General features: G+C 52.2%; 1 protein-coding gene across 4 annotated transcripts in view; it reads right to left on the bottom strand.

Annotated features, from left to right (window-relative positions):
• RASGRF1 (Ras protein specific guanine nucleotide releasing factor 1) overlaps positions 1-24,941 on the bottom strand; it is a 109,179-nt gene extending 84,238 nt beyond the window's left edge. For 2 of the 4 annotated variants that reach the window (XM_063091331.1, XM_063091332.1), the window contains exons 1-3: positions 24,666-24,941; positions 22,242-22,244; positions 255-361 (exon numbers count right to left, since the gene is read on the bottom strand). In XM_063091331.1, coding sequence (XP_062947401.1) covers positions 255-361; positions 22,242-22,244; positions 24,666-24,941 — 386 coding nt within the window. The remainder of the gene's footprint in view (positions 1-254; positions 362-22,241; positions 22,245-24,665) is intronic. The other 2 variants (XM_063091330.1, XM_063091333.1) reach the window with 1 other exon arrangement.
• Between the last annotated feature and the right edge of the window lie 2,771 nt (positions 24,942-27,712).

The raw sequence follows: 27,712 nt of genomic DNA, 5'->3' as shown, positions 1-27,712 counted from the left end.
GGTTGGAGCAGGGTGGAGCCTGCCGTGCTCTTCCTCACGGCCTCTCATTCCCAGTGGCACTCCAGGGACGCACAGCCCAGAGGTCCACGCTGTAAGGGTGGACGCTGCTGGAGGTGCTTCTTACAGCATTCCTTCTCCCCTCCTCTCCTCCTTTCCCATGCTGTCCTCTTCCTGGGGCTTGGATTTGCTCAAGAACAGGGCCCCTGGGTTCAGTCTCTTCTGCCTGCCTGGCCCGGGGGTGGGGGGGGGTGTACCTGGCATGAGCGATGGCCGCCACCCACTCGTCGCAGTCCTTGGCATCCTCTGTCCTCAGCTCCAAGGCTTTCTGGTTCTCATGGCTGAAGTTCACTGTGAAGTAGTGCTGCACCAAGAAGAAGACATCCCCGATTACCTGGGTGTCCCTGGAACCAGCAGCATCTCCTGCTACCCATTTAGCTGTTTTGCAAAGGGCCTGCTGCCACATCAGCTGGGCACAGATTCATTATTTGTCATTGTCAGAATGCCATTCTATTTAGCACTTCCAAACTCTCGATTAAAAGAGGCTTTTGTTCAATGTAACAGAACCTATGCTTAGGATATTGTAAGAAGGAAGCAAAACCCACAAAGCCCTATTTGCCAACACATTGCATAAAAGCCAGTTTTCAACCATCAGATACGCTGGAAGGAAGGTAGGGAAAACACACCAAGAAAACATCCCCTTTGGGAGCTGGGTATCAATTCAATGCAGCACGCATTTAATTCACTCCATAAAAATTGACCAAGTATTCTAGGTCCTGGGGTTATAGCATTGAATAAACAGACACGGTCCCTATGAGGGCCCACTGTGTTGGGTGCAGGTGACTGACTCAGAGCTGGGTCAACTGTGGGGCTGCCCCCTAACGTCCAGGGAATTCGAGGACCAGACAGTAGACACACACCTGCAATATTGCTGTATGAGTTAAATACACAGAGAGCTCTCAGAACAATGCCTGGCACCCGGTAAGCACTATGTAAGTGCTTGCTTTAATTAATGCGGTGCGATCACTACAGTAACAGAGGTAAGAAAAAAATGCTGCCTGGGTACAAAGAAAGCCACACACTGATTTCGCCCAGAGAAATCAGGGAGGGCTTCCCATAGGATGGGGCAGTGGTCCTGGTTTTGTTTCTGCTGGATGGAAGAGCGTGGGGGGCAGCATGGACGTCTAGAGCACAAGGCACATTCACATTTGGGGGTGGGTGGGGGCTGCACAGTGCAGTGGTCAGAAGGAACAGGGATGCCAGTGGGCAGCGGGGTGGGGCTTGCATGATGGAGCCAAGCGCAGGGAGGGGCAGGAGGAGAGAGTGGAGGGGCTACTCCCAGGTTTCTGATTTGAGCAACTGGGTAGGTGGGGGTGCCACAGGCTAGGGTGGGGCATTCGCAGGATAAAGGGCAGGTTTTGGGCCAGGGATGGAGTGCAGGCATGGGGGATGGGGAAGGCTGACTGAGGGCTGGGGGCTCTGCAGGTGAGGTATCGGTCAGAGGAAGGGTAGACTAGCAACGTGCCGGGGACAGCCTGCGGAGGCCTTCTGGTCTGGTCCTGGTGAGAATGGGAGGAGAGAGGCAGGGGGTGGGGGGCAGAGGTACCATCATATCTGCAATCAGAGGATGGCACAGTGTGGCCAGCCACAGTGTGGCACTGTGACAGAGAGGGTGCCCATCCCTCCATCCCTTGGTGTCCAGGTGGCAAGGAGCTGAAGCACAAGGTGCAGTGTGTAAACTAATTTTAGCTTCTGTTGACATTTACTGTATTCCTTTTAATTGTTAGTCTAGGTGGCAGCCAGGGTGTGTGCATGTGTGTGAAGGGGGGGGGGAGAGAGAGAGAGAGAGAGAGAGAGAGAGAGAGAGAAAGTGAGAGAGAGAGAAAGAGAGAGAGAGAGAGAAAGGGAAAGAGAGAGAGAGAAAGGGAAAGAGAGAGAGTGAGTTGTTGCAGAGTCAGTCTCTTGCTTGTTTCCTAGGAAACAGATAACTGGGGCTGTAGAATGAAATGTCAGCTGCAGCCTCAAATAACTGAATCTGGAAGGCTCCAGTGGGCACCCCACCCCCTCGAGAGGAAGCAGGTTAAGAGCAGAGCTGTAGGTGGCTACCTAGCACTTGCCCCACGTCCCAAGAGATGATGCACACACACATGCTTATCTCCATGATCTCATTTATTCCCACATTTACCAAGTGGATCAGATATTATCTTTTTACAGCTGTTGAACTTGAAGCTCAGAGAAGTTGAGCCACTTGCTTAAGGCCCCACAGCTGTTAAGCAGAGGAGCCAGGATGACACACCTTCCCTGGGCATCTACTGTCCACTCAGGCCTTGAGGTTGGCAATGGGATGCTGAGATGGGAAAGATGAAGTCCCTGCCTCTAGGAGCCTGTAGTAGGAGAGACTCAGGGTCCTGACTCAGAAACAGGACCTCTCAGTGACACACAGGCACAGCAGAGCTTCTGGGGCCCTTAGAGCCCCAAGGGGGAAGTCCCAGAGCTGGATGGGCCCATTCATGGGACCCACGGGGCTGTAGGGAGTGATGGGCTTGACAGAGGCCCCTCACTCCTGACAGGGGCTTCTTCCAAGATGCCCTGCTTGGTAGAGAAGCATGTGGCTCCTTGCCACCCACCCTTGGGTACTGCAACCCCCCTGCAACCTCACCTCTTCTGGAAACCTAACCCCGAAGAAGGAAGCCAGGAAGACCTCTCAGGCCTGAACCCAGTCATCAGAGACCTCTGGCTTCTAACTCGTGATGGTGCTCAGATCTCTGGACCTCAGACGAGGTATGGGGCTCCTGGAGACTGAAGAAAGCTTGTCACAGGCTCCCCAGAGGCTTCTTCCCCACCCCCTCCTGATATCCCCACTGGCTGCTAGTCCATGCGTCCATCCACTCCACCTCTGTGTGGCCTTGCTCTGTTCTCCACTGCTCTAAGTTAGGCCCCATGACCTTTCTCCAGGGCTACTGCTACAGTTTCCCAACAAGTGTCCTGCATCTGTTGTCCTCCTTGGAGACAGTGCTCAGACCGAGTGACTGACAGTCTGGAAGTTCAAGTGGCCAGCTGGTGCAGGGGTGGGCCTGGGGGCCTTTGGGGCAGGCAAGACCCAGAAGCTTCCCTGTATCTCATAACAACAGCTCCAGGTGCCAGGGTGAGCTCAGGGAATGTCCAGAGCATCTTCAGGGCCTGGGCCAAGGGGCCTGCAGTCCTGGCAGTTGCGGAAGCCTCAGCCGTAGCTGAAGGGGACACTGGAGGACCACCACACCCAGGCATGGTGCTAGGTTCGTAGCACATGTTACCTGGCTGGAGACAGCCACCTCAGAGTTAAGTATGTTATCCCCATGTAGTGGGGGCAGCGGGACAACATACAGTGGTTTGTCCAAGGTCACCCAGCCAGAAACAGCATAACTGGAGCCAGAACTCAGGGCTGCTCTTGCCCAGTGGTGCTTCTGCTGTCCCGGGAGTCTGAAGCTGGAGCATAAATGCCTCGCATGACTTGAGAGCGATTTGTTCCCTTCATGCTTGTAAACCTTCCCCTGACATCTGGCTTGCACGACTGCATTGCCCGAGTGCCTGGTAGAAAGCATTCAATAAGGGAAAGCAAACTTCCATGCAGCCACTCTGAGTCATCGTCAGTCCTGACATTGGGCAGCCAAATGAATGAGACTCTGCTCTACGTGGGAATCGGTAGAAACAGAGACAGAGCTGGGGGTGGGGGAGCACACACAGATAGAGATACAGAGACGGAGTAACACCCACTGGGAAAGAGCAAAGCCCACACGCACAAAGAGGAAGGGTGAGCTCCGTGCTCCTGGAAGATGCTAAGAAAAACAGAGGCTGGAGAATTGAAGGAAACTGAATGAAAATGTCAGATTCCCAAAACCACGTGCAGAAAAACCTAATAAACAACCAGTATGAGGGAAAGGGAAGGTGATTGGCATCTCGTGAGGCTCTGCTGTGTGGTCAGCACCATGCAGGCACAGTCCATGTGTCCCTGTGGGAGGGGAGGGACACGATCCCTGTTTCATAGAGGGGCTGAGGCATGGAGGGTGTGTGAGTCCAGGGCCCTCCCACTGTACCCCATTGTGCTCTTCCCAGTAATGGACAAGAGCTCTCCAAGAGTTAATGGGGCAAGTGGCTTCCTGGGAAGAGGAGGAGCACTGGAAGTGGAGTCTGGTCTGCAGCTGACCCAGAGCATGGCTTGGGGCAAGTACGTCTCTCCCTGCTTGTCATCCTCAGCTTCCACATCTGTGACATGGGGAGTCAGACAAGCTGGGCTCTAAGGTCTCTTTGAGCTCCATGATATGTATGTAGAGACACACACACATCTGTATCTATCTGTATCTATCTATCTATCTATCTATCTATCTATCTATCTATCTGTCTGTCTGTCTGTCTGTCTGTCTGTCTGTCTGTCTGTCTGTCTATCTATCTATCATCTATCAATCTATCTGCAGAAGATGAATGAAAGACAGTGTGTGCATGTGTGTATATTCTAGGTTTCTTCCTGCAGTTCTGGATAGGCCTTGGGTAGTTTCTCATCTCTCCCACAACCCTGGGAAGAACTGGGTGTGTTTCTGACCCAGGCCTCTTCTCTGTCAGGGTCAGGTGTGTAGCCTCGTGTGGCCTGAGGGCCCAGGTGTGGCAATGTATCCTGGAGTCAGCCTGGTAGGCTGCACCCTGGCAGAGGCCAGGCTGGGGCAGCGCCTCTGGACCTCAGGGAATACACAGGCCAGAGATCCGGATCTCGCGTGAAAGGGTTTGTCCAGATCTCAGGCCTGGCCTGGCTCAGGCTGGGGGTGGGGGTGTCTGTAGGCACCTTCTCCCTGAGGCCTCTCCTTCCCTGAAGCCTCACCCACAGGCCATGGACAGCTCCAGGCCAGGGCCTGGGTCTGTTTCATTCAGGGACTCTAGAGCCCGCACCCAGCCTGGTACTGAGTAATTGCTAATAAACGGCTGTAGAATGGACAGGCACATGAATACTTCACCGCACCCTGAGGCTCTGATGTCTCCATGAGGCTCCCAGGAAGCTGTTGGCCCATCTTGCTCTTGTTAATATTAATGATGATATTGCAAACAACCCCCTGAGCACCTGCTATGTGCAGCTACGCTGTCTGGGGCAGCTGCACCTCTCAGGGGCACAGGCCCATGCTTGCTGCCTTTGGTTGGTGGGGGTCTGCGGCTGCTGTTTTATTTTTCAGTACCAAGTAGGCTCATCAAATAAGCAGAGCCCTGGGGTGAGCACTGTGGGTGACAGGATTTTCCCTGTGCCAACCTATTTCCCACCTTTATCCTGCTTTTTGGCTAGGATGGAGGGATTGGGCCAACTTCTCCAGGGGAAGCAGGTTCTGCTGCAGCAGTTAGATGGAGAGAAAAGGGTATTTTGTGACGGTGTGAGACTAGCAAAGGTTATGAATGCCTAGGGGATTTGTAAGTGAGGGAAGGCAAGGATTTGGGGGAAAGTGGGGTAGGAGGGACTTCCTATTGCCTCTTATTGGGCCTTGAGGTCCCTTGGCTGAGTGATCCTTGGTCTTTGCCCCCTACCCCTTCCCCCTGCCAACATTTTATTATGAAAATTTCAGACATTCACAAATGTTATAAGAATTTTACAGTAAACACCCATATATATTACCACCTGGACTCCATCATTACACTTTGTGGCACTTGGAGAAAACCTTGGCATTTATGAGAGGCTCTTGCTGTACAATTAATCCCGATGGAAGATCTCCTACCACGAGTTGGCACAGACACCCTGGAGGAATCCCCCCTCTCTACATCCCAGGGTATTTCGGTATGGTCCATGCTGGCTACAGTGGGTGTTCTGGAAACAATGCCCCAGGCACCTTGCTTCTGCTTAGAAGATGCTTAGGTGGTAACGTTCTGCTGAGGTCACATTTGGCTGTGGTTTCATTGTGTTTCCTAATTTCTGTAGATGTGAGGCTAGATCTGTGTTATGTTTATGTGTCCTGTTGATCTTCTAGGCCCTTTAAGATGGAGAACACACAGAAGTCTAAGGTTGGAATAATCCAGCTTTGTGGCCTGGTTTGGGCCAAGGAGCCCACACACCACCCAGCCCCACCTGGGGAGACCCTTGGTTGGGACAGAGCCTAATAAGGGAAAAGGGAGAGAGTTCAGCCTTAATTTCTGTGTGGGGTTTAAAAAAAAAGGGAGACTCCATTTGGAGGAAATTTATTCTCTCTTGAGATAAAGAAATGGCCTTAACAACTGGGGGAGGAGAGAGGGGGTGGCGGGTCATCCTGCTGCCTTTTGGATGACAACACATGAAAGGTGTAGGTGGCACTGTGTTATCTGGGAAGTGCTACTGTTGGTACTGCTTGTTAGCTGTGTAATCTTGGGCAAGTTGCTTAATGGCTCTAACCTCAGTTTCTTCATCTACAAAATGGGCATAAGAAGAACCCCTTCCTTTCATAATTGTTGTGAGGGTCCAGTGACATAAGGCTGGTTCCCGACAGCAAGCAAGCATGGTTCATTATATTTTTATTTTATTAATATGTTTATAACATGATTCTCCTTGGCAAGCTTGGCTGGACAGTATAGCTGAGCCTAATTCAAATCCACATTCTGAATTCAGAGAGCCTAATTCTCTCTATCTCCTTTTTGTTCTCTACGCCTGTCTGCTCCTTTCTCTCCTTGTGACTCTGTTCTTGCCTTTCTCCTCTCTACCCCTCCCCCTTCTCCCAGCTTCTTCCCACCTGGCAGGTGACAGTCACCTGGCCAGGGCTGCCACACCAGCTGCAGAAATAGCCCCACATATAGGGGCCCGTTGGCTTCCCCTTGTTCATTCCTCTTCTCCTGGCAGATAACTGGTCGCAGCAGAGTCAGGGGCTCTATCTCTTTCCCCTACCCCGGAAGCCCGAACACACGTCCTTTGGCCCTAAAGCTCGCTGTCCTTTCTGTAGGCTCCTTCCTGGCTGGTTTGGGTGTGTTTTGGGATAGCTTTCTAGATGCTGGAGCAGTCTGATCTGTGAGGGGGCATGAGCTGAGGGAGGAATGCAGGAGGAGGAACCGCTGGCCTGCTTTGGTTCCAGGCTCTCTGCTCTGAGGCATTGGTGGTGGGGCCAGCCCGCTCACTGGAGCTCTGAGACAGCTGCAGGGAACTAAAGGGTGTTCTACGAGTATTGCCAGCAGGGCCTTATGAGAGTGGTGATCTGCAATGGGGTTAGGGTGTTCCTGGGGGTTCTGGATAAATAATAATCTTCACATCAATCTCTTCCAGGGAGGAAGTGTGGAACAGCTACCCTGGATGGCACCAGAGCTCTTGAGACAGTCGCATAACCTCAGCTGGTGTTGGATCAGAGCTCCGATAGACCCAAGTCACCTCTGAAAGCTGAACCACTCCTGGGCTTCTCCAGATTACAAGGCTGGGCATAGGCCAGAGATGGGCCCCTCCAGAGTGGCAGAGTAGAGACCAGACTCACACTGGGGCCCCCCTAGAGCTGCTGTGATGAGACCAGGACCACAACTCGGGCATCCTCAGAATGCTGCTGAGACCAGCCAGAACTACCCTGGAGCTTCCCAGGGTCTGAAGGACTCAACCAGAGCAATACCTGGGCCTCAGCATGACCACAGGCTAGAGCCTGAGCCACACCTGACACAACAGTGCAACCACACAGGCTTGCTTGGATCTAGGTTGGGTCCCTCTGTAGAACAGCAGCATTGTTTTGGAGTCAGCCCCAGGGATAATTTAGGACTTGGCAATGCAATATACACCCACATGAGAGGCCTCCCTGGGCCCTGGGTGGGATCAGGGCTCACACACTATATGTGATCAAGGGTATTAGATAAATTCGGAAATAAACAAACCCAGGGCCTTCTCCAGGAATCCAAGTTTCAATAATGAATCTGCACAGCCCTAACTAGAATTGCTGGAACAGATCTAGCATCACACCATCCCCTAGCAGGCTGTCAGGGTCCTGGACAGGTGAGTTGTGATGCCTAATAAGCCCAAGGCTTCTTCTAAGGGCAACTGACCTCATGGGAAAATTGGCCTGGGGCTCTTCTCTGAACTGGGCTGCAGCCAAGTTATAGCAGGGACAGGCACCTGATGTGAGGGGCCAATCTCTAGACAGGTCTGGGCTCCCCAAACTACCTGCACTGGGATGATGGATGGCCATTAGCGGGGCTGGGAGTTTGCCTTGGGAAATATGGGAGAGGCAGTTGGCTTTATCATCAGAAGCTGTAAGGGGACCATGAGAAGTCGGGGTCATGAGCGGAAAAGAAAGGCCACGAACAAGCAGGAGCCTTACACAGTATGCTCTGAGTGAGCAGGAGGTGTGAGGACGAGCAGAGAAACTGGAGTATTGAGGGCAGGGTCAGTGCAGCAGATACATGGCAGCCGCTGAGTCGCACTAATGGTGGAACGATAGAGGGGACATCCCAGACTCTGGCTACAGGGGCTGGGGGTGGCATGGGGGACAAGACTGGCTGGACCTGGAGCGGCCATGGATTCCCAGTCTTCCCAGTTATGCTTGCTGGGAGTGCTGCCTGTGCTGCAACTCTTGTCCTTTCAGGAGTGTCCTTCCACCCTTACTGCCATGAGGATCCTTCAAATCACCGGGGCAGCACCAGCATCACCTTGGAATTTGTTAGAAATGAAAATCCTTGGGCTCCACTCCAGACCTGCTGAGTCAGAAACTCTGAGGTGGGCCTCTACCTGTGTTTTAATGAGGCTTCTAGGTGATCTTGCTGCACCCTACAGTGTGAGAAGCATTTAAGACAAAGCCCATTACCTGAGATAAAAACACATGTAGGGCCGGGGCTGTCTCCAGTCTCGCTGGGCTCCACTTATTTTCCAGGACCAGGCTCAGACTCCCAGCTCTGCTGGGCAGGAGCTGCTCCAGAGGCAACCAGATGTAATAATGTGTTTCTCCTACTTTGATATCCTGGTTGTCCACTCCAAATCCCCTGGGGTGCTTGCTAAAATCCCATCCCCAGGCCCCACCCAGGCCTTCTGAATCAGGACATCTAGGGGTGGGGCTGGGATTTTTTTTAAAGAGCACGCTAGGTGATTCCTTACATGCTAATGTTTGAGGACAACTGATATGGAGCCTTAGTGTAGTACAGACATAGCAATCGAACCTGGCTCGGCCTGCAGGGACACAGTCTCAGCTCTACCAGGACACTCACCAGGTTTTAAGGAAAGTCAGCACCTCACATGGGGCTTTACCTGTGTGGGGGACCCAGGACCACTACCACGTCTGGAACGTGACATGGGCTGTATGGAAGGACCCTTATCATGAACCTTACTAGCCTACATAGACCAACCCAGAGTGCACCTGGGCCTCATCATGCACACAGAGGTCCATAGAAACATCCTGGGGTCCAACTGCAGCTGTGTGAACAGGCCAGATCCTCACTGGGGACTCCCCAGAAATGTGACAGAGGCAGGAACCACCAAGGCACGGCTCCTGACTTTGTTAGAGAAGAAGCCAGACATGGTGGACAAAGCCTGGAGCCCCACTGGGCTGCAGAGATGGGCCCAGAACTCCACCTAGGTCCCCCACAGAGATGCAGGATGGACCTGGAGCTTCCCTAGACCTGAAGTAAGAGATGAATAACCTGACTTGGGGGTCCACTAGGAGTCCTAGAATGGATCTAGAAACACCCCAAGTGTCAACATCCCTGTAACAGATCCAGAATTATTCCAAGGGCCTTACCAGGTACAGGGACAGATCCTGGACCACCGGAGGCTTCACCAAGGTTGCTGAGTATTTCTAGACCTGTGGATCTCAACCAAGGCTGTACGTTGGATTCTGATGTGCAGTCAAGGTTGAGAACCACTCACCACTCCAGACCTTCACCTGGGGTGTCAGCAGGGTAAAGGAATTGCCTCAGAAACTATACCTGTGGTCTCCCAGGCTCACAGGAAGGGATGCAGAAAACACACCTGTGGTTGTGCCAGGATCATATATGGGTCCTTATCTCAGCTAAAGGCAGTGTTCTGGGACCACACCTGTGGTCCCCAGCTCACAGTCAGCTCCAATATGCCCTTCTGTCTGACCTGGCTGCAGAATGGCTCCTGCTCCCAGTGTCAGTCTGGGGCTGCGTCTCCTTACCCTCCTGTCTCAACATGTTGTTTCTGAAGTTTCTGGTGCCAGGATCATAACAAACTTCTAGGTCAGCTAAGGGGGTCTTGAGCCTCTGGAAGTTGGGGGGAGGGCGGCTGGAGCCCCACCTGCTTAGCCTCCCCCTTGCCACCAGCCCGTCCCACCTGCCTGGTAGCCCCTGCAGTTCTCTCCATAGAGCATAGAACACTGGACAACCACTGACAGGTAAGGTGACCAACCATCCAGGTTTACCTGAGACTGAGGAGTTTCCTGGGGATGTGGCACTTTCAGTGCTAAAACCAAGACAGTCCTGAGCAAACTGGGGCAGTTGGTCACCATACAGATGGATGTAGAAGGTGGAAGTCCCAACATCTGGGTCTGGGTCTAGCTGAACTGCTCAGGCTGAGGGACCTGGGCAGCTTCTTCATCTGCCCAAGCCCTGGGTTCCTCACTGGGAAACAGGCATGACAATAATAGGTGCTTTGGTCAACTATACACAAGCGGTATTAACTGTGAAAAATAAAGTTTCCACACCTTCTTCTCTTTACCTGAATGATTTCTCATTCACCAATTCAACCAGTATTTACTCAGCCCCCACTATAAGCCAGACACTGTTCACCTCATGGCTATTAATGACAACAGGCATACCTGCACTGCCAGAACTCTCAGAAAGGCACCGACATTCTGCCAATCAGCTCCTAGCTTACGTCCTTCCTGCTTCTTCTAGACTGTTAGACGAGCTTCCACGGGTTCGCACAGCTCCCTGTCCTGCCACCTCCATCTCAACCTGTATTGTAATGACTTCCTAGTTGTCTTTCCTACTGCTGCCGAGAGTCTCAGTCCAGGCTGCACATTAGCAATATCTAGGAATTCGAAGAAATACTAATGCTCCAGCCTCTCCTCAGATCCATTACAGCAGAGCGGGGAGGGGAGGGGAGGCTTTGGGCACTGGTATTTTTGAAGCCCCACAGCTGGATGTAATGCCACCCAGTGCCAGGGACCCATGAGGGAGCTCTAGAAACACAGGACTTCTCTCCCTGCCCCTCACGCCCTCTTAGAGACCCGCTGTCCTGGATGCAGCCAACTGGAGCAGCAGTGGACACATGACCCAGGAGTCACCTGTCTGGGGGCTCCCAGGAATCTGGGATAGTGACACAGGGACCAGATCGATGAGCTGTGTGTGCTGAACTCTAAGTGCAAGTGCAGACACAAAGGAGCAGAAGGGTCTTGGAAAGTGCAGATAGGAGACGAAGTAACGAGTGGTGGAGGGCAAGGGTAGGGCAGAGAGAGGGTTCTGGTCCAGGACTTGGAGACCCAGGCATGTATTCTCTCCTTGGGTTCCATTAACAACCACTGTCATTTCTCCAAGATAGTTCTCCCTTTCGCTCAAGCTGCATTGAGTGAGCTCCTGTTCTTTTCAAATAAATAGTTCTTGACCAAGAAATATCCCTGTAGCCTGGTGCTGTGCCTTGGCCTGGGCATGAAGTAGCCCTGTGTGCTAAATGGATAGCTAAATGCATTTGTCACCACTGCACAGGAGCCCAGCTTATTAATTTTAGTTGATTAATAGCAAAAGCTACAAAGCCGACAGCATTGAATTTGCGCCTCAGGCATGGGCAGTGGAGCTGGCTGGAAGGGGCGGGGGACTGGCCTTTCAGGAATGAGATCTCTGACTCTTCAGGGACAGCAGGAGGGCACTGAGCAGTCCTGCAATGAAGGAGCCTTTTCTGGAGCTTATTCCACCATAGAGCCCTTTTGTTTTCATTTTTTGGGAAGATCTGTCAACATTCCATGAAACCAGTGTTCTGGGGAGTCCACTTCAGGGCCCTGGGGTTATGGCATGTGCCTGGGTTTGGAGGCATCAGACCTAGGTTCAGATTGATTGTTTATTATTTAGCCTTGGGTCCTTCAACACATCTCTTCACTTCTGCAGACAGTTTTGTCTTTCATAAAATGGGGACAATACTGCTTAATTCACAGGGTTGTTTAAAACATAATGTTGTGAAAACTCTTGGTCTATAAAAGGACTCAATAACGTTTTTTAAACCACTTGAATCATCTGCAGCCTACCAGTGGCAAATCACTGGAAAACACACCTGCATGTGTATCATATGCACACATGCACTTACACAAAACATATGCTCCAGCCACTGTCCTGAGGGTGGGCATGGAGGGGATTAGAAACAGAACAGTTGTAGTTGTGCCAAGATCAACAGATTGTTATGAATTAGCATTTTTTTTGGCATTGTTCGCATCACCTTCAATTCCTATTTCCTTCTTATTCCCTCTAGTCAACTGGTCACCAAGTTCCATCCGTTTTCATCTTTAATATCTCTGAAATCTGTGTCTCCTCTCCCGCCCCCCACTGCACCCTGCTTCAAGGCTTCACCATCCCCCACCTGCCTGTAAACAGCCCCCCTCTGGTCTCCTGGTCCTGCTCTCACACCTGACTCTTCCCTGCCTTTTGGGAGCTCAGATCCACTGGGCCTCTGCTCACTGCCTCCTCCGAGAGGAGAGGTGGGCTGTCTGGGTTGAGGGATGGATGCCATCACTCTTTGATGACCCACCCCCTTACTAGGTCCCGCTCTGCTGCCCTGGTCAGGCGGGGCCAGCCTCTCCTCCACTGGGCTCATCTCCTTCCCTCCTGATCAACCCTTGGGGCCTAGGTCCCAGGTGGCCCTGTGCCTCTGCCAGCTTGCTCTGCCAGACACTGCCTGATGTTCCAGTGCAGTGAGGGGCTGTGTCAGTGTGTGTGTGTGTGTGTGTGTGTGTGTGTACCTGCCCTGCCCGAAGTCCGTCCCTCACCTTCCTTCTCTCAATAAGGGGACATCTCCCCATGTCCTCCAGCTCCCTCTTCTACCTCCCACTGTTAGGATCGCAGGGGAAGCCACACTGTCCTGTGGCCCTCGTAGGCCACCCCAAGAGCATCTCTGACCTCTCCCACAGCTTCTGCAACACAGTGCGTGCTCATCAACACTAGTTCCTTCCAGCCCTGGCTGCACCACCCTTGTGTCTGGCACACAGTGTGGGCTTCACTAGGTGCAGTATTTCCCGAAGGGGCTGGCTTGATGGAAGCATTGGCCTCGCCGGGCCCCACTGGTACTCCCACACCAATCCAGAAGGACCAACCTACCCTGTCCATGCACACCCCTCGCCTCACCTGATGTGGCTTCACAGGACCCCACTTCATGACCCTCTTCCCAGCTCCAAGTGGCTTCGTTATGCCCAAATTCTGCTTCTGAGTTCTCAAGTCTGAGTCTTCCAGGGCCCTGGTTATTGCACCAGGACCCTGCTTTGTCTCCAAGCTGAGTGCCTGTCTCAGCCCCTTGTCCAGATCCCTGGTCTCCCATGGGGCCTGAGCCATGTGTCGCAGGCTGGTTGCCAGAGACTGACCTCCTGGACACCGCACTACTTGCTTACCTGCCCTCCCTGCCTGGCCCCATGTGGACAGAGGAGGAAGTAGGTGAAAGGAGACCAAGAAGTGCCTGCGATGATAGAGCTGACAAGCCCTGTGAAAGCCCCTCTCTCAGAATCAGTCTTGAACTAAGCTGTGCTTGACCCACGGCCTGGGGGCCCGTGCCAGTGCAGCCCTCTGAGCTTCTGCTGGCCGAATGGTCTCTGTTTTAACGTATATCACTCCAGGCCCTGGGAGCCATAGCCGCAGATGAAATGGGTCCTGGTGGCTGTCACACTTGGCCGGTCCTGCACGAACATTTTCCAATCTATCGTGACACCTCAGCCAGCCTGCCCTTCACCTTCCCATCCACCGCCTCTCTAGAGGTTTGCTGAAGGAAGGCGTGAACTTCAGTCTGAATGTCTGCCCTGCAGCTTCTGTCAAAACCCGCTTAGAAATGACCTGTGCACAAAGTATTCATTAATTGCAGCTCTGTTTGTAATAACAAAAGACTTTAAATTACCCAAATGTCCCTCAGGAGGAGACTGGCTAAAAAAACCATAGCACATCTACATAGTGGAATCCTACAGAAATGTAAAAACGAATGAGGATGATCAATATACTCCTAGAGAATTATCTACACAATATAGTGAAAAAAACAAGGCGTAGAATAGCGTTTATAGTATGCCACAATTTGTAAAACAATTATATACATATGCAAATATATGACATGTATTTGCATATATATGCATATATAATCTCACTGGGAGAATGCATAAGAAACTGGTTATAATGACACTTTTGGGGAGGTGAACTGGATGGCTGCAGTCAGGGGTGGGAAGGAGCGTTGTCACTGTATACTTTCGTATCTTTTGAATGTTGAGTTGTGGGAATGTATCACCAATTCTGAAGATTTAAAATAGAAGAAGGTAATGGCTATTTGAGAGTGTATGACTGACCATCTATTCTCCAGGCTTCTCCAAGTTGCACCCTGCACTATCTGGTCACCAAGACACTCATACCTCAGACCCCACCATTTTAGCCTCCTGGAGTGAAGTCTTTCATGAGCATGCTCAGCCTGCCCTGAAAGCCAACAGGAACTGCTAAAGGGGACACACCCCAATATTTGCAGTGGCTCTGTCCTTGAGGTCATCATCATTTCCCTGATGGTCCCCTTTATGCAAGCCCCTGGGACACAAGTACTCTTGCCTGAGGAACTGGACTGTGTCTTTCCGTGAGGCAATGGGTATCCAATAACCAACCTGTTTCCCTCTTTGCCCAGGCTACCAGGAAGCTCTCAGACATAATTGCTTGCCCCTCCTCACCCATGCCTACATGGTATAGGTTCTCCTTTTGAAACCCCAGCTCCTCCTCCTCCCCTAGATCCCCACTACCCGGAGATCTGACTAGAGGTGAAGGGAGCTGGGTTGGCAACCATTGTGACAAGGTCAGAGAAGGCCCATCACGAGAGGAAAGGGGGTGGAAGGGCAGCAACAGGCTCAGAGCACAGGCAAACTGGGAAGGCTGAGAACACTACATATAACCAGGTTCTTCCAAAAGATTTCACTGATTTCTTGAGTTTGGCTCAGAGCCCAGGAGACATTTAAGCAAATTGATTATATTTTACTCATATAGGCTGACAGAGGAAAAAGTCAGTCTAGATGAAGTTTCTCTGACTTTCTAGATGGATTTTTGAAATACCAGCTAAGGTTGCTAAAAATTCATTCGTTCATTCATTCATTCACTTGCTCACTCTTCTAAAACTAGTTTTGAAAGGCTTTTATTTTAAAAGTTCAGTTGGATTTTCCAATTTGAAAAAAATCAAAGTTCAACTAGGAAGTATCTTTTGGAAAATATTTATCTCATTTTTCAGGAGAAAGAAGGTGCATTGAGCCCTATTGAATTAGTAGGATCTGGTCTTTAAAGTATAAATTGCCTAATTTAACAACTGTCCTGAATGTCCACTGACCTTATCCACCTAGAACTGGGAGGCCTGGTTCATGTTCTGACTCTGACATTTAGCAGCAAGAGCTCAGTGCCTGGCATGAAACAGACACTCAGAAGGTATTGAGAGTGAACTCCATCTACTTGAGCTTCATCTGCCAAATGGGGACTATGTCTCCTCTATGTAGACCACAATAAGTACAGTACTACGTGGTTAAATGAAATACTAAGTGTGAAAAACTGTAATTTGAAAAGGTGCTTTATCTGAGTGGGTGGCTGGATTAGAGCTTTCACAGGATGAAAATTTGACACTCCTCACTACTGCCCCAAACCCAGAATGCGGGAAGCCCTGCAGGCCATGGGGTGTAGTTGTGGGTACACATGAGCTTGGGATGGTTTTAACGGCACAGCACAAAGCACAGGCTTCAGTGGTGCGGTAACAAGGCTGGGATGGGAGTGAAGTGGGGAACCTTTAGTGCTGCGACGCTCCCCAAATTCAGGCCCCTGCTACTGCTCAGTTCTGCAGCCTCCTCCCAGCTGGCCTTCTGCCTCCAGATGGGTTTTCCTCCTGTTCCTTCTCACTCTGGAGTGTTCTTCCTAACATACAGGTCAGAGCGGCCTCTCTCCTGCTCAGAGCTCTGCGTTGGATCCTCTCTGGGCCTGGGGAAGACCCAAGCTCTGTGACATAGCACGTGGGTTTTCAAGGTGGCTTCAAATGCCGCCTCTATATGCCCTGTCCAGGCTGGAGGAAGTGCCCTCGATGGACTTTACTTTGTGCCAGCAGTGACTATGCCGTATTGTCATTGTTTACCAGCTGTCCTCTCACTGGATGGTGAGTTCCTCCAGGGTGGGCCCTTGCCTTTGTCCCATTCTCCCAGAGCCAGGTGGGCATGGGCCTGGTTCCTAGGAGGTGCTGGTAAATCTCTATGGATTGAATGCTACCAGTGGAGGGTAAACAGTCTCAGGATGACACTTCAGCCTTTAAAATCCTCTTCCTTGATAATTCTAGGGAAGCCCAGTGGACAAAATGCTTTAGCGACACTTGGTCAGGGATGACAGAGCCACTGAGCCTGGCAAGGATCCTGCCCCTCTAAGCGTGAACACGGTCTGTTCCACACACTCTCTGCCTCCTCATTAAACTCATCATGAAGGCTCCTTTGCCTTTCCCTTCAGCTACTGTGTGTGTGTGTGTATGTGTGTGTGTGTGTGTGTGTGTGTGTTGATTAGATTTGTATTTCAGAAAGATCGTTTCGGCTTCAGGGAGGCAAATGGACTGGGGGACACAGTACATGTAGAGAGACAGCAGATGTCACCTGTGCATTCACCCAGGACTTCTGGCACTCTGCTCTCAGGCACACAGAGGGTCTGCACTTCTCTTCTGAAAGGAAGCCAGAGACTGGCCTGGTCCAGTGAACTATGCTCAGAGTGGATCCCTTCTGGGTGAAGCTTTAAAAGCTAAAGAGAGATCTGCCCCATTCCTTCCCCTCAGCCGGGGTGACCGTGGAGGCGTGTGTCAGGACAAAGCCTCTACCAGACTGTGTCCCTCCCTGAACCATCACCATGCACAGCACCTCCTGCCAATTTGCATGAGACATAAAGCACGAGCAAGAAATAAACCTCAGTGGTGTTAATTGAGATGATGGGGTTGGCTGTTACTGTGCATAACCCAGACAGTCCTGACTGGTACACAGGAGCCCATGGCATACGTCCAAATGAGAGATGACGACAGCCTGGACCAGAGTGGTGGAGGATGACAGGGCAGAGCTGGATGGATCTGAGAGATATTCAGGGGAAAACTGGCAGGGGTTGTGATGGTTTGGTTAGCAGGGATGAAGGATGCCCCTGCAGCAATCATCTTTCCTTTTTTAGGGGTATGCTCGCTCAGACTTTTTCGGGAACTCACAGACTCTGAGCTAAAATTTCCATCCTATCTTTATATCCAGGGTCAGGGCCTCAGTGCTGACTTGCTTCAAATCGACCAGAGACCTTGGTGACCTGGGTCATTGCTTCACTGAGGAATGGCCTTGTCATAAAGGTAAAAGTCGAAGCCACAGCTGCTACAGTTGACTGATGATCCTACTGTGTTGTGCGAGGGCTTTCCAAACAGCACCCAGTTTAACACAGATGGGGCAACTGAGGCTCAGAGAACTTGAAGATCTTCCCAAGCTAGGAGGCGGCAGAGCCAGGCTCCTTTGCTGGAAACCCATTACTGAAAATCCCTAACGCTGCCTCATTTGAGGCAGACAAACTCCTCAGTGAAGGAAGCTGGAGGCTGGAAATCAAGGCTGTGTGTTTGAGGGGCTGCACGTTCCTCTCTGAGCGGAGGATGGGGAGTGGGGGTGTCCAAGCCTTCCAGCTGCTCCCTGCACGACAGTCACCCTCACGGAAGTGTTTGGGCGTCGGCAGTGTTCTGGACCCCTCTCAAGTCCACACGTCACCAGTGCTCCTGCATAAACATCAGGGGGCTGAGTTCTGTTCTTGGCTGCGTACACATGGGCATCGGCTCCAGGCTCCCACGGATTCCAGGGAAACCGGACTGTGGGGTGTGGATGCCTTGGTGAGTTTTCCCTTGACGCTCATGGGATTCAGAGTTGCAAGGTTCCCACCCAAGCAGAAACAAATGCCGCCTTCACAAAAGTCACCGGAGCGACTGTGACATATTTTCACTTGCTGTTAGTTCTCTGTTTTTTTCCTTCATTTGTCTTGGCAGAGGATGGTAAGAAATAACAGTACCCCAGCCAAAGTCTTTATGCTATGTTTGTGATTGGAGAGCTCAGACTTTAGAGTCAGGCAGACCTGGGTTCATGTGCCAGCTTCTCCGTGGACTTGCTCTGTAACTTTGAACAAGTTACTTAGCATCTCTCAGCCTCAGTTTTGTCATCTCGAAAATGGGTTAACAGTGATAACCTCCCAGGGCTGTTGGGATAATTAAGGGACATGCTGTACGTAAAATATGCATTCTAGTGCCTGGCACATAGTAAGTGCTCAAAAAACGGTATTTATTGTTATTCAGTATTTTTGGTCTAGTGTTTTGAAGCACCCTGCTACAAGATTGCATACATTTAAATCTGTATCCATAACATGTCAGAGTTGAAGGGCATTGAGTAATAACTGCAGTTAAGGTCAAACTATTTAAAGCATTAATATAGATGAAATCTTATGTGGAAGCCAAATATACGAGTATAAAACAGTTAAAAATGGGACTGCTCTGATTGATGTGGAGGTGTGGTTCCAGGGCTCCTCAGAACAAGGAAGGAAAACCATAGATTAAGGGAGTTGAATGACTTGTCCATGGTGAGCGAGTGGGAGAGAAGATTCAAACCCTAGTTCTGTTGTGCAGCTGTGGCAAACCCTCTGGGCTTCCTGTCTTCAGTCTGTGAAGGGGCAGCGACCGTATCTGCCTGGCAGTGTGGAGAAACTGAAATCCGAGTACGGATGGGCTAACAAGTGTGTCTTCCCACAGCTGGTTGCTCTTGGAGAGGAGAAAGCAAAGGTGGACAAACTAAACTGGGTTGTGATGATATCTACAGCAGGCAGACCCCAAAGGGACCTCACGTCGCTCTGCCCAGCTGGCACTGTCCTCGCCATACACCTGGTGGCCACAACACTTCATTCCCTGGGCTCTGGGAAACAGGGCAGCTACCAGCCAAGCCTCTGAATGTGCTCTTTCATTCACACATCCCACTTTCCTCGTGCGGCTTCATTCCTCTCTGTGATAGGTATCCTCACCACACCTGGGGAGACACTAATGCCCTTTTCTGCCCTCGAGCATCTCATACTTAACCTCCCCTCACATTCCACTGCCTCCAAGCCTGCTCCTCCCCTGGCTTTCCCTCTCTGATGGGGAATGTATCTACCTGGCGGCCCAAGGCAGAAACATGGACATCGGGTTCATCCTGTCCTTTCCTCTGTTATATCCAATGGGAAGGCAGGTCTTACCAACTCTACACTGGACCATCTCTTGATAAAGTCTTTATCCTAAACACCCCGTTTTTGCATCCTTTTAGGGCCTCCACATCTCCTGCCAGGACTCCTAGTTCCAACCCCAGACAGTCTCCTGCCTCAGCCTGCCTCCTGCTCTCCTGGCGCTTCCATCTAGTGGGGGAAACGATCATTTGCAAACAAATAGCCAAACACATGCAGTCATCACAGACCGTGATAAGCAACACGAATGAAGAAAAGAGTGCTGTAAATGCACATGATGGTGGAAGCTGGGCTCTGCTAGCTCCCTTGGGAGGGGAACCCTCTCTTCGAGGAGGTGACTTTTAAGGCTGAGACCTGCGGGAAGAGAAGGAGCTGGCCACTCGCTGGGAAAGGTGGTGGGAGTCATTCCAGGGGGAAGAAATAGACTCTGCCCAGGCTGTGAGATAGGAAAAGAGGAGGCATATGTACGAGTGGAGGCTTGTGGCCGAGCAGGGTGAGGCAGGAGGAGAATGGGTGGGTGGGGCTGGGTTAGAGGGGTCCAAAGAAGCTGGATCTTGGTGGGTCCTCCAGGTCATGCTTGGGAATTTGAATTTGAATTTTTTTCTAAAGGCAACAGGAACCACTGATACTTTCAGTGGCTCAGTTCCCTGATCTGATTTGCGTTTTAAAAGATCACTCTGGTTGCTTACTGTGTGGAGCAGGTACTGGAGTGGGGTGAGGTGGGATAAGGAGGAGGCTATTCAATAAATCAAGCAGGATACCACCAGCTTCTGAGCCAAGGCAGGGGCTGGGGAGAGAGTCTGGGGCTCTTTGGGAGGGAGAATTCCCAGCACTTGGTGATTACTGTGGGGTGAATCTCAAGGAGATCTTCCCACTCAAGTAAGAACACTTTGAAGACAAAGATTAAGTTTTCTTTTTTTCTCTGTATCTGCAGGACCTAGCACAGGCCTGGCACTGAGAGCCAAAATGTTTGCTGCGTGCATAAATGATGTCAGATTTTAGTTTAGGCTTGTGTGCCTATAATCTATTTCCAACACTCACTCACCCACGGTCACCAAGCATAGGGGCAAGGAGCTGATACTTCCTTGTCTCAATCGAGTCATAATTACTAAGCCTCTTCCACCTCATTTCAGCTCTAGGGACATTTGGGGTGGGGAGATGACCACCTCACACAGTTAATCCTGGGGCTCCACACCTGCCAGGCTGAGCCTGGCCTGGAAACCATGGTGCAAACATTTCACAGTCTGAGTTGTTGGCACCATGCATATGCCCGTGTCCCAGGGTTCTGTGTCTGATGGATGCTGCTTTTACAGAGACCTTATTCTCCTACATTCAGGTTTGCATTTTTCTGTTTGGCTGAGAGGCTGAATGTGCTACACCTCCAGGAGGGTGTGCTCTGTGGTGATGGCAGCAAAGCTGCAGAATGAGAAACCCAGAGAATGAGAGTCTCATTTCTGCCACTGCCTTGCTGAGTGGCCACTGATGAGACTGTTTCTTCATCTGTAAAATGGGCACACTCACAGCCTCAGGGCTACTGTTGATTTGAATCCCCCAGGCCAATCAGTAATGTGTCCTGTAAATGTGGACCTGGAGTGGGGCTTTGTCTTGTCTCCAGGGAAAGGCACAAGTTGGTGGACAACGGGCACTAAGTGGCCTCAGATTCTGGAGCTTCTGCCCACATCAGCTTCTGAGGTTCTGGTTGCAATGACGTGTCTGTGTCCCTTCTGTTCGAAGTGAATCAGGAATCTGATGTCCACATTTTGACCTCTTCTGGCTCGGGGGAGAGAGTGCTGGGGTTAGTTTGGCCATGTGCCCTACTGAGAAGCTGGGGCTGGAAGCTTTATTTCAGAGAGCTTGGAACGAGGTGGGAAAAGCCAGTGTGGGTTGACTCCATGCCAAAGCAGGGTATGGAACACCAAGGGCCAACCTCTAGGGAAGCTGAACCCGGGCCCTAAATCCATGGCACCCAGGCCTTTGGTGTGTGGGCTACAGGGTCAGGAGGAGAGGAAGTCAGGACTGAGTAAGCAGGGCCCAGGCCAGGGAGGTGCCTTGCAGCTGCCGAGGGACACGGGGAGCACGGCTCTACCAGTCACCTTCATGAGGCCTTGGGATCCCTGGCCAGAGCTCCAGGACACTGGGGCTGTATCAGATGCAGTCAGACCAGTCTGGATGCAGCCAGATGAGACCGCATCACGTCAGGATGGGCCTGCAGCTCAGTGCCTGGGCTCCCAGAGCAACCTGAACATCCTGCTGTTAGAGCATCTTCACAGGGGGAGGTGCTCACCCTTCTCTGTGTTTATCTTCCCCAGGGACCCAGGGCCTGTGATGATCTGTTTCTTAGGCCCAGGACACAGCATAGGGCACAGCGCCCAGCTGGTCTTCACGACGTAAAATATGGAGTGAACACAGGACACACCAAGTCCAGCTCAGTAAGCATTTCCTGGGCATCTACTATGTGCTTGGTCCCTGACCCTGTCCATGTCTCTGGGGGTTCCCAGCCGAGACTTGGTTTCAGTTCCTTCAGAAACCATCCCTGGCCCTTCAAGGAGGAAGCTGTCTTCTTGGACCTGAGTGAAAATGATGTCCTACTAAAACCAATTCTTCACTAGATACGGTCTAGTCCCATCAAACCGACAGCTTCCTTGAGGCCTCTTAACTCAGGCACTCTGTCACATGCCCAGCAGCTTTCGAGTCAAGACTTCCTGTGGGCTCAAACCTGGTCACAGAGTGGCCTAGGGCCATGTCTCTGTGACACACCAGGCTCTGTGGCTTATGCCACTGGGTACTCAAGTGAAAGAGAAACACGGAGCAGCTGGTGGGCCATCAATTTTACTCAAACATTTAGAAAAGAAAAAGTTAAGAATTTTTGTACACATGTATAGGCCAAAGGAGCAGGATCTACTTTTCCACATGAGCCAAACTTGCTCTAGAGTCAATGGAATATACATATAAGGGTATGAGACGAAGCATAAGTCTTTAACCAAAATTTGTGTCTGAGTGGACTCTCAACCTTATTCTGTCCTCTTGAGCCAGGAGGGCTACTCTTCTGAGCACACTTGAGGACCTCTGACTGGTGGTGCTCTGAAGAAATGGCTCTGAACATGTGTGCATATCGTCAACTGATTTTGCACTCCTGTCCCTCCCATGATCTGCCACTAGCATGATTCACCACCTGAGCCAAGGGCTGGATGATTTGGAATCAATGTAGGATCTCATTTTCAGGAATTCTTAGACACTGGGTGAATTCTAGGTTTGATTCTGCCACTGACTTACTCTGTGATATTGGGTAACTTCTTTCCCTTTTCTGGTCCTCAGTTTCTCTCTCTGTAAAATGGGGATGATGGGCTGTACAATCTCTGTCATCCTTTCAGTTTTAATATCCAGTGACTTAAATAACACTTCCCAGGTGAGTATAACTCACATTCAACTGAGATTTATGTAGGTCCAATTAAAATATATCGTGAATATTCTTTCACATACGTTATTTAATTTAGTGTTCTCAAAACCCTGGAAAGATCGGTGTTATTATCTCCATTTTGTATATCACAAAACGGAGGCTCAGAGAAGTTTAGCGTGTTAACTGAGGTCACATGGCCAGGAAGTCCTAGAGCTGAGATTCAGTCTGGGGCTGCCAGTCTTCATGTCCAGGGGCTGAGAACAGACACTATGAGCCCACACCAAATTTGCTTTCCCACCTCTCTCTCCCTGACTGCTCAGGAGCTTGGCTCTGGACTCTGGTATAGGGGACTACACAATGGAGGGGTTCTGGCTGGGGCTTGGGCTGCAGGCCACTGGTTGTACAGGTGGACTTGACTGGAGACGGGCAGGTTATCAAGGGCCGAGAGAAGTCTCTGGCCCAGCCAGGGTATGGCTCTCCTGGGTGACCCTCCAGGCTCCATTTGGACGTTAGCTTAAGGAGCTACCTGACCTTTCCCATGCTTTGTTATCTGGGAGTCCCTGCCTGACGTGTGGCTTGTCACCCCCAGAGACTTACCCTCAAAATTTCATGTCCACACTTCCCAGTCCCCAGAAATCATCTCTGAACACCCATGGGCTGAGGGCAATGAAGAAAGAAATATGCTGGAGAGACCGAGCTCAGATCTCTGTCTTGACAATTAGGAGGCAGATTTCAAGCCATGCTTTCATTTCCGCCAATTTGGTCACTACCAGTGTGCATGCAGCAATGGCTTTTGAGATCTCTGTTGTCTGCTCAGAACCTTGGGGTGGCCTCAACTCCTGGTAGGATGACATTGGGCAAATGCATTTCTTTCTCTGGGTTTCAGTGTCCCCATCTAGGAAATAACCACCTGGCTGGGCCCCATGGATGCCAGGTCCCTCCCACCGGTGACATTTTAGGATCCACTATCATTTACTTCACCTTCCCAGAGGCAGGGGGCCGGACCAGATACCTTTGGAGAGCGCATCGAGCTTAAAGATTGTTCTCTCTCACTGTCTGGGTGTTCCCACTCGGCAGCTGCAGGTGCCCCTCCTCCCTCCAAGCCAAAGGCGCACCCCGACCTGGCCCAGGCCCCGGGCGGATCCAGGCCCGGCTCTTTAGCCTTGCAGCAGGAAACGCTAGCGCAGCGCTATAGCCGCGACTGCGGCGGCGACGGCGCAGGGGGCGGGGGAGGAGAGAAGCGCCCACTTGTTCCGCTGTCTCCGCAGCAGCCCTGGCGCTAGCCCCGGAGCGTCCGAGCGGTTCTTGGAGCTCCTGGGTTTGTTGTACCGGCCAGGGGTCGGGCTGGGCACCCCACCACCGCTCGATGGCACTGAACCGATCCTGCGGCCCCGCGCCCACCAACTTGGCGGAGCTAGCGCAGGCTGCTCCTCGCCCCCGTCTGCATGAGGCAGGGGTCGGCGGCGCTCCGACGCCTCCATCTCGCCCTTCCCATGCCTAAGCGCGGGGACTTAACCTCCTCAGTCTGGGGCAGACCATTGGGGCTATCAGGGCTGGGGGAATGCGGGGTGGGAGCATCATTTTCGGCTGGACGTGGGTCCAGATTCATCTCTCTGCTTGGCCTTTCGCACCCCGTGGCCCTCCGCACCCCGTGGCCCTCCGCATCGCCGGGTCTCGGCCCCTCTGTCCCCGCCTCCCACGGGGCTCGCCCGGCGAAGAGCAGCCGCAGCCCACACCTACTCCCCGCCCGCAGTGCCTGCCCCCCTGCCGGCTGCAGGGTCAACCGCCCGGCTTGGGCCAAACTTCCCCTCCCGCTGAGGGCTCCGAGAGAGTGCCAGGTGCCTAGAGTAGAGGGGCCAAAGTTCGGGCGCTATCGGCCGGCCGGAGGCCCTGAGCCCCAGGTGCCGCGGCAGGGCGCGGGGAGGTCAGGACGCCGCGCTCGCCTCACCTGTTTCTCCAGCGGCTCCTTAGCTGAGAGCGTCGGCTTGGGGGAGGGCGCGCGGTCGCAGACGCAGCCCTCCAGCAGGTAGAGCCCCGAGGGCCGCGAGCTCGAGTCGCTCTCGAAGTAGAAGAGCAGGTTCTGCAGCAGCGCGAACCACTTGGTTTGCCATTTTGTGTTGTCCGAACTCCGCTTGCTCAGGTAGCCTTTGCGCGTGCCGTCTTTGCGCGCCAGCAGTCCCAGGGACGCAACGTGGCCATCGTTCAGCCGGATCCCCTTCTGCATGGTGCTCGGAGGCCAGCGAGACCCCACGCGCTTACATCTTCTCCGTGCGGCACCCAGCAGCCCCCCGTCTGTGCGCGCCGCGCGCTGCCTCTCTCTCGCGCTCGCTCCCTCCCTCTTCCCTCTCCCCTCCCCCCACAATATCTACACTCCGGGATCTGGCGCCGAGCCGCAGCTTCTTGAATCCAGATGTACCATTCCCCGCTGGAATCTCTTCTCTTCTCCGCAGAGTCCCGGGGCCCGGGAGATTCCGCCCGACCCTCCCCCGGCGGCGGGCAAACTGAGGGACAGACGATCTGCGCGCTGGCGAGGGGCAGGCGGAGTCATGTGACGCCGATCCCTCGAAGAGCCCGTTTCAGCAGCGCGGACAGGGACACACGCACGCAGCTCAGCCAAGGCGCAGAGCCGCGCGCAGACTGCACCTTGGCGCCTCCCCCCCACCTCCCCGGACACACACAAGCACAGGCACACGCACAAACCCTGTCCTCCCTCCCCTGGTCTCCCCTTCTCCCCTTCAGGTGTTAAAAAGCCAATCAGATCAAATTTCGTTTAACCCCGGGGCTCTCCATCCCGGGAGTTTGCGTCTTTGCGCCCCACCGCGGCGCACTGTTGACCTGGGGTTAAGTCCTAGTTGTCATTTTCTCCTCCAGGGGCTCCCCTCGGTACTTTATTTTTATGATTCGAGGTAGATGGAGGAAGGTGGATGGCGAAATAGATCTGAAAGAGCTTCCAGTCCTAGTCTTGTCATAGTCAGCGGGGTCACATTCATTTCAGCATTCAGCCCCACTCCCGGCGCCTTCCCTAGCGACCTGAGGACGACACGGGGGGTGAGATGAGGAGGAGGGAGGTGAGCGTTTATTTTATTTTATTTTATTTTGAGCGTTGCCATAATTACCGCACCACCCCCTGCGCCCTGAGGTCTGGCTGGCGAGCCGCTGCTGGGAGTTTTCTGCAAATACCCCCCAAAGCCTGAAGGCGGGCTTCAAACGCAGGCGCCAGGGACCATGGGAGCCTTCAAATAGCTGCGCTGGCGCAATGATACCTTAATGATAGATTTTCCGTTCTTATTTTTAGCTCCCATTCGCCTACACAGTTACACGGCATTTATCCGAGAACGTCACAGCGCCCGCATGCTGCACCGGGAGGGCGCGCGGGCCGCCGGGCGAGCCGGGAGCTGGAGCGGGGAGCGCGCACCGCCGTCTGCCGCAGAGGGCAGCGGCCTCGCTCGCTCCGACCGGGAGCGGCGTCCGGCCCGGCCAGTTTGCAGCGGGGATGGGCTCCCGCCCAGCCCTTGAGAGGAAGGAAGGACACCATCTTTCCGCGCGGAACCTGTGGGCGCCACTCTCCGAGACACACACACACACACACACACCCACCCACACCCACCCTGATATGGGATGCTAGGGAATCAGGTGGCCCTGGGTCGGTCAAGGAGAATCCACGGAGAGACTCCGCTGTGGAGGAATGGAGCTGCCCTGTCCTGGGCGCAGTGGCGCGAGCCTGTGTTCCTCGGGTGGGGAAAAGAGGGACTGGCCATGTTAACCTTAATCCTTCCTCTCACTACCCTGACTCCGGATACGGGGACTCTTTCTAACGACCGGTGATGCTGATTTCTCTTCACAAATAATGAAAAGAAAGAAGGGAGATGGATAAGCCTTTTCATTCAGTCTTGATTTTTTCCAAAAGGGACTCTACACTGTGATCACACAGTGAACACCTTTACTTCTCTTTTGCCCTCTTTATGGAAGCAGAATTTCCAGGATAGGGGGGCGGGGTGAGTCTTAATCTAGGCTCTCTTCATGTAAGCTCTTTTATTAAGAAGCCTATTACAGAGGCCAAGAAAACTTCAGGGAAGGGACACTGTCGTAAGTGCTTTAGATCAATTAAGCCATTTAATCTTCATGCAACACTGTGGAATAGTGTTCCCCCCCCATCAGCTCTATTGTACAGATGGGGGAAAATGAGACATGAAGGGGTTGAGTGACTTGCTCAGGGTCACTCACCAAGGAAGTGGCAAAGGTTGGATTTGAACTAGGCAGTTTCCCTGAGCTCTTTGTAGAGCTGAGTGAATGGTCACTGAATTGCAGGGAGGTTGGCTTTTCTCCTTAAGAGCGGGCAGGATAGTCAGAGAGAAGATCTCCCAGACCAGAACCAAGGTTAGACCTGTATGGATGTAACTATGGCAGAGAGACCTATGGTACAGGGGTTCTGAACCTGGGCTGCACATTGGAATCATCTGGGGCATTTAACAAGCACCCACAAAAGATCATGGATGGTCTATACACTGTCATGGGTAATTTTAATGTGCAATGAAGTTGGAGAACGCCTAATGTATGGTAGAATCAGTGATGTGCACAAGAATCACCTGGGCATCTTGTTAAAATTCTCATTCAGTGTATCTGGGGCAGGGCCTGAGAATCTGTGCTCCCTGGTGATGCAACACTGCTGGTCTGCAGACCACACTTTGAAGGTTTGGAGCACTCAGGAGGTGGGAGAGATTGGGATTCATCCACCTACTTATTCACATACATCTCATTCCACCAGTGTTCATTTAGCCCCTAATCTGTTTCAGGCATGAGCTGGGCCACTGGGGATACAGTGACAAACAAAACCAAGTCCCTGCCTTGTGGAGCTTAGACCAGCCTGAGGGTTTCTTTTCTTAGTGTAGCAGGAGGAAAACCATCTTCCCCTGGGTCTGGGGAAGAGATTCTGATCAGAGGTACACATGAAGAAAAGAACTGAACCCACTCCAGTGGGTCTCAACCCTGCTGCAC

This window comes from Cynocephalus volans, chromosome 3, assembly GCF_027409185.1.
Source record: "Cynocephalus volans isolate mCynVol1 chromosome 3, mCynVol1.pri, whole genome shotgun sequence".
Lineage (NCBI taxonomy): Eukaryota > Metazoa > Chordata > Mammalia > Dermoptera > Cynocephalidae > Cynocephalus > Cynocephalus volans.
Note: the sequence above shows the minus strand (reverse complement) of the source record. Positions and strands in the feature narration are given on the sequence as shown.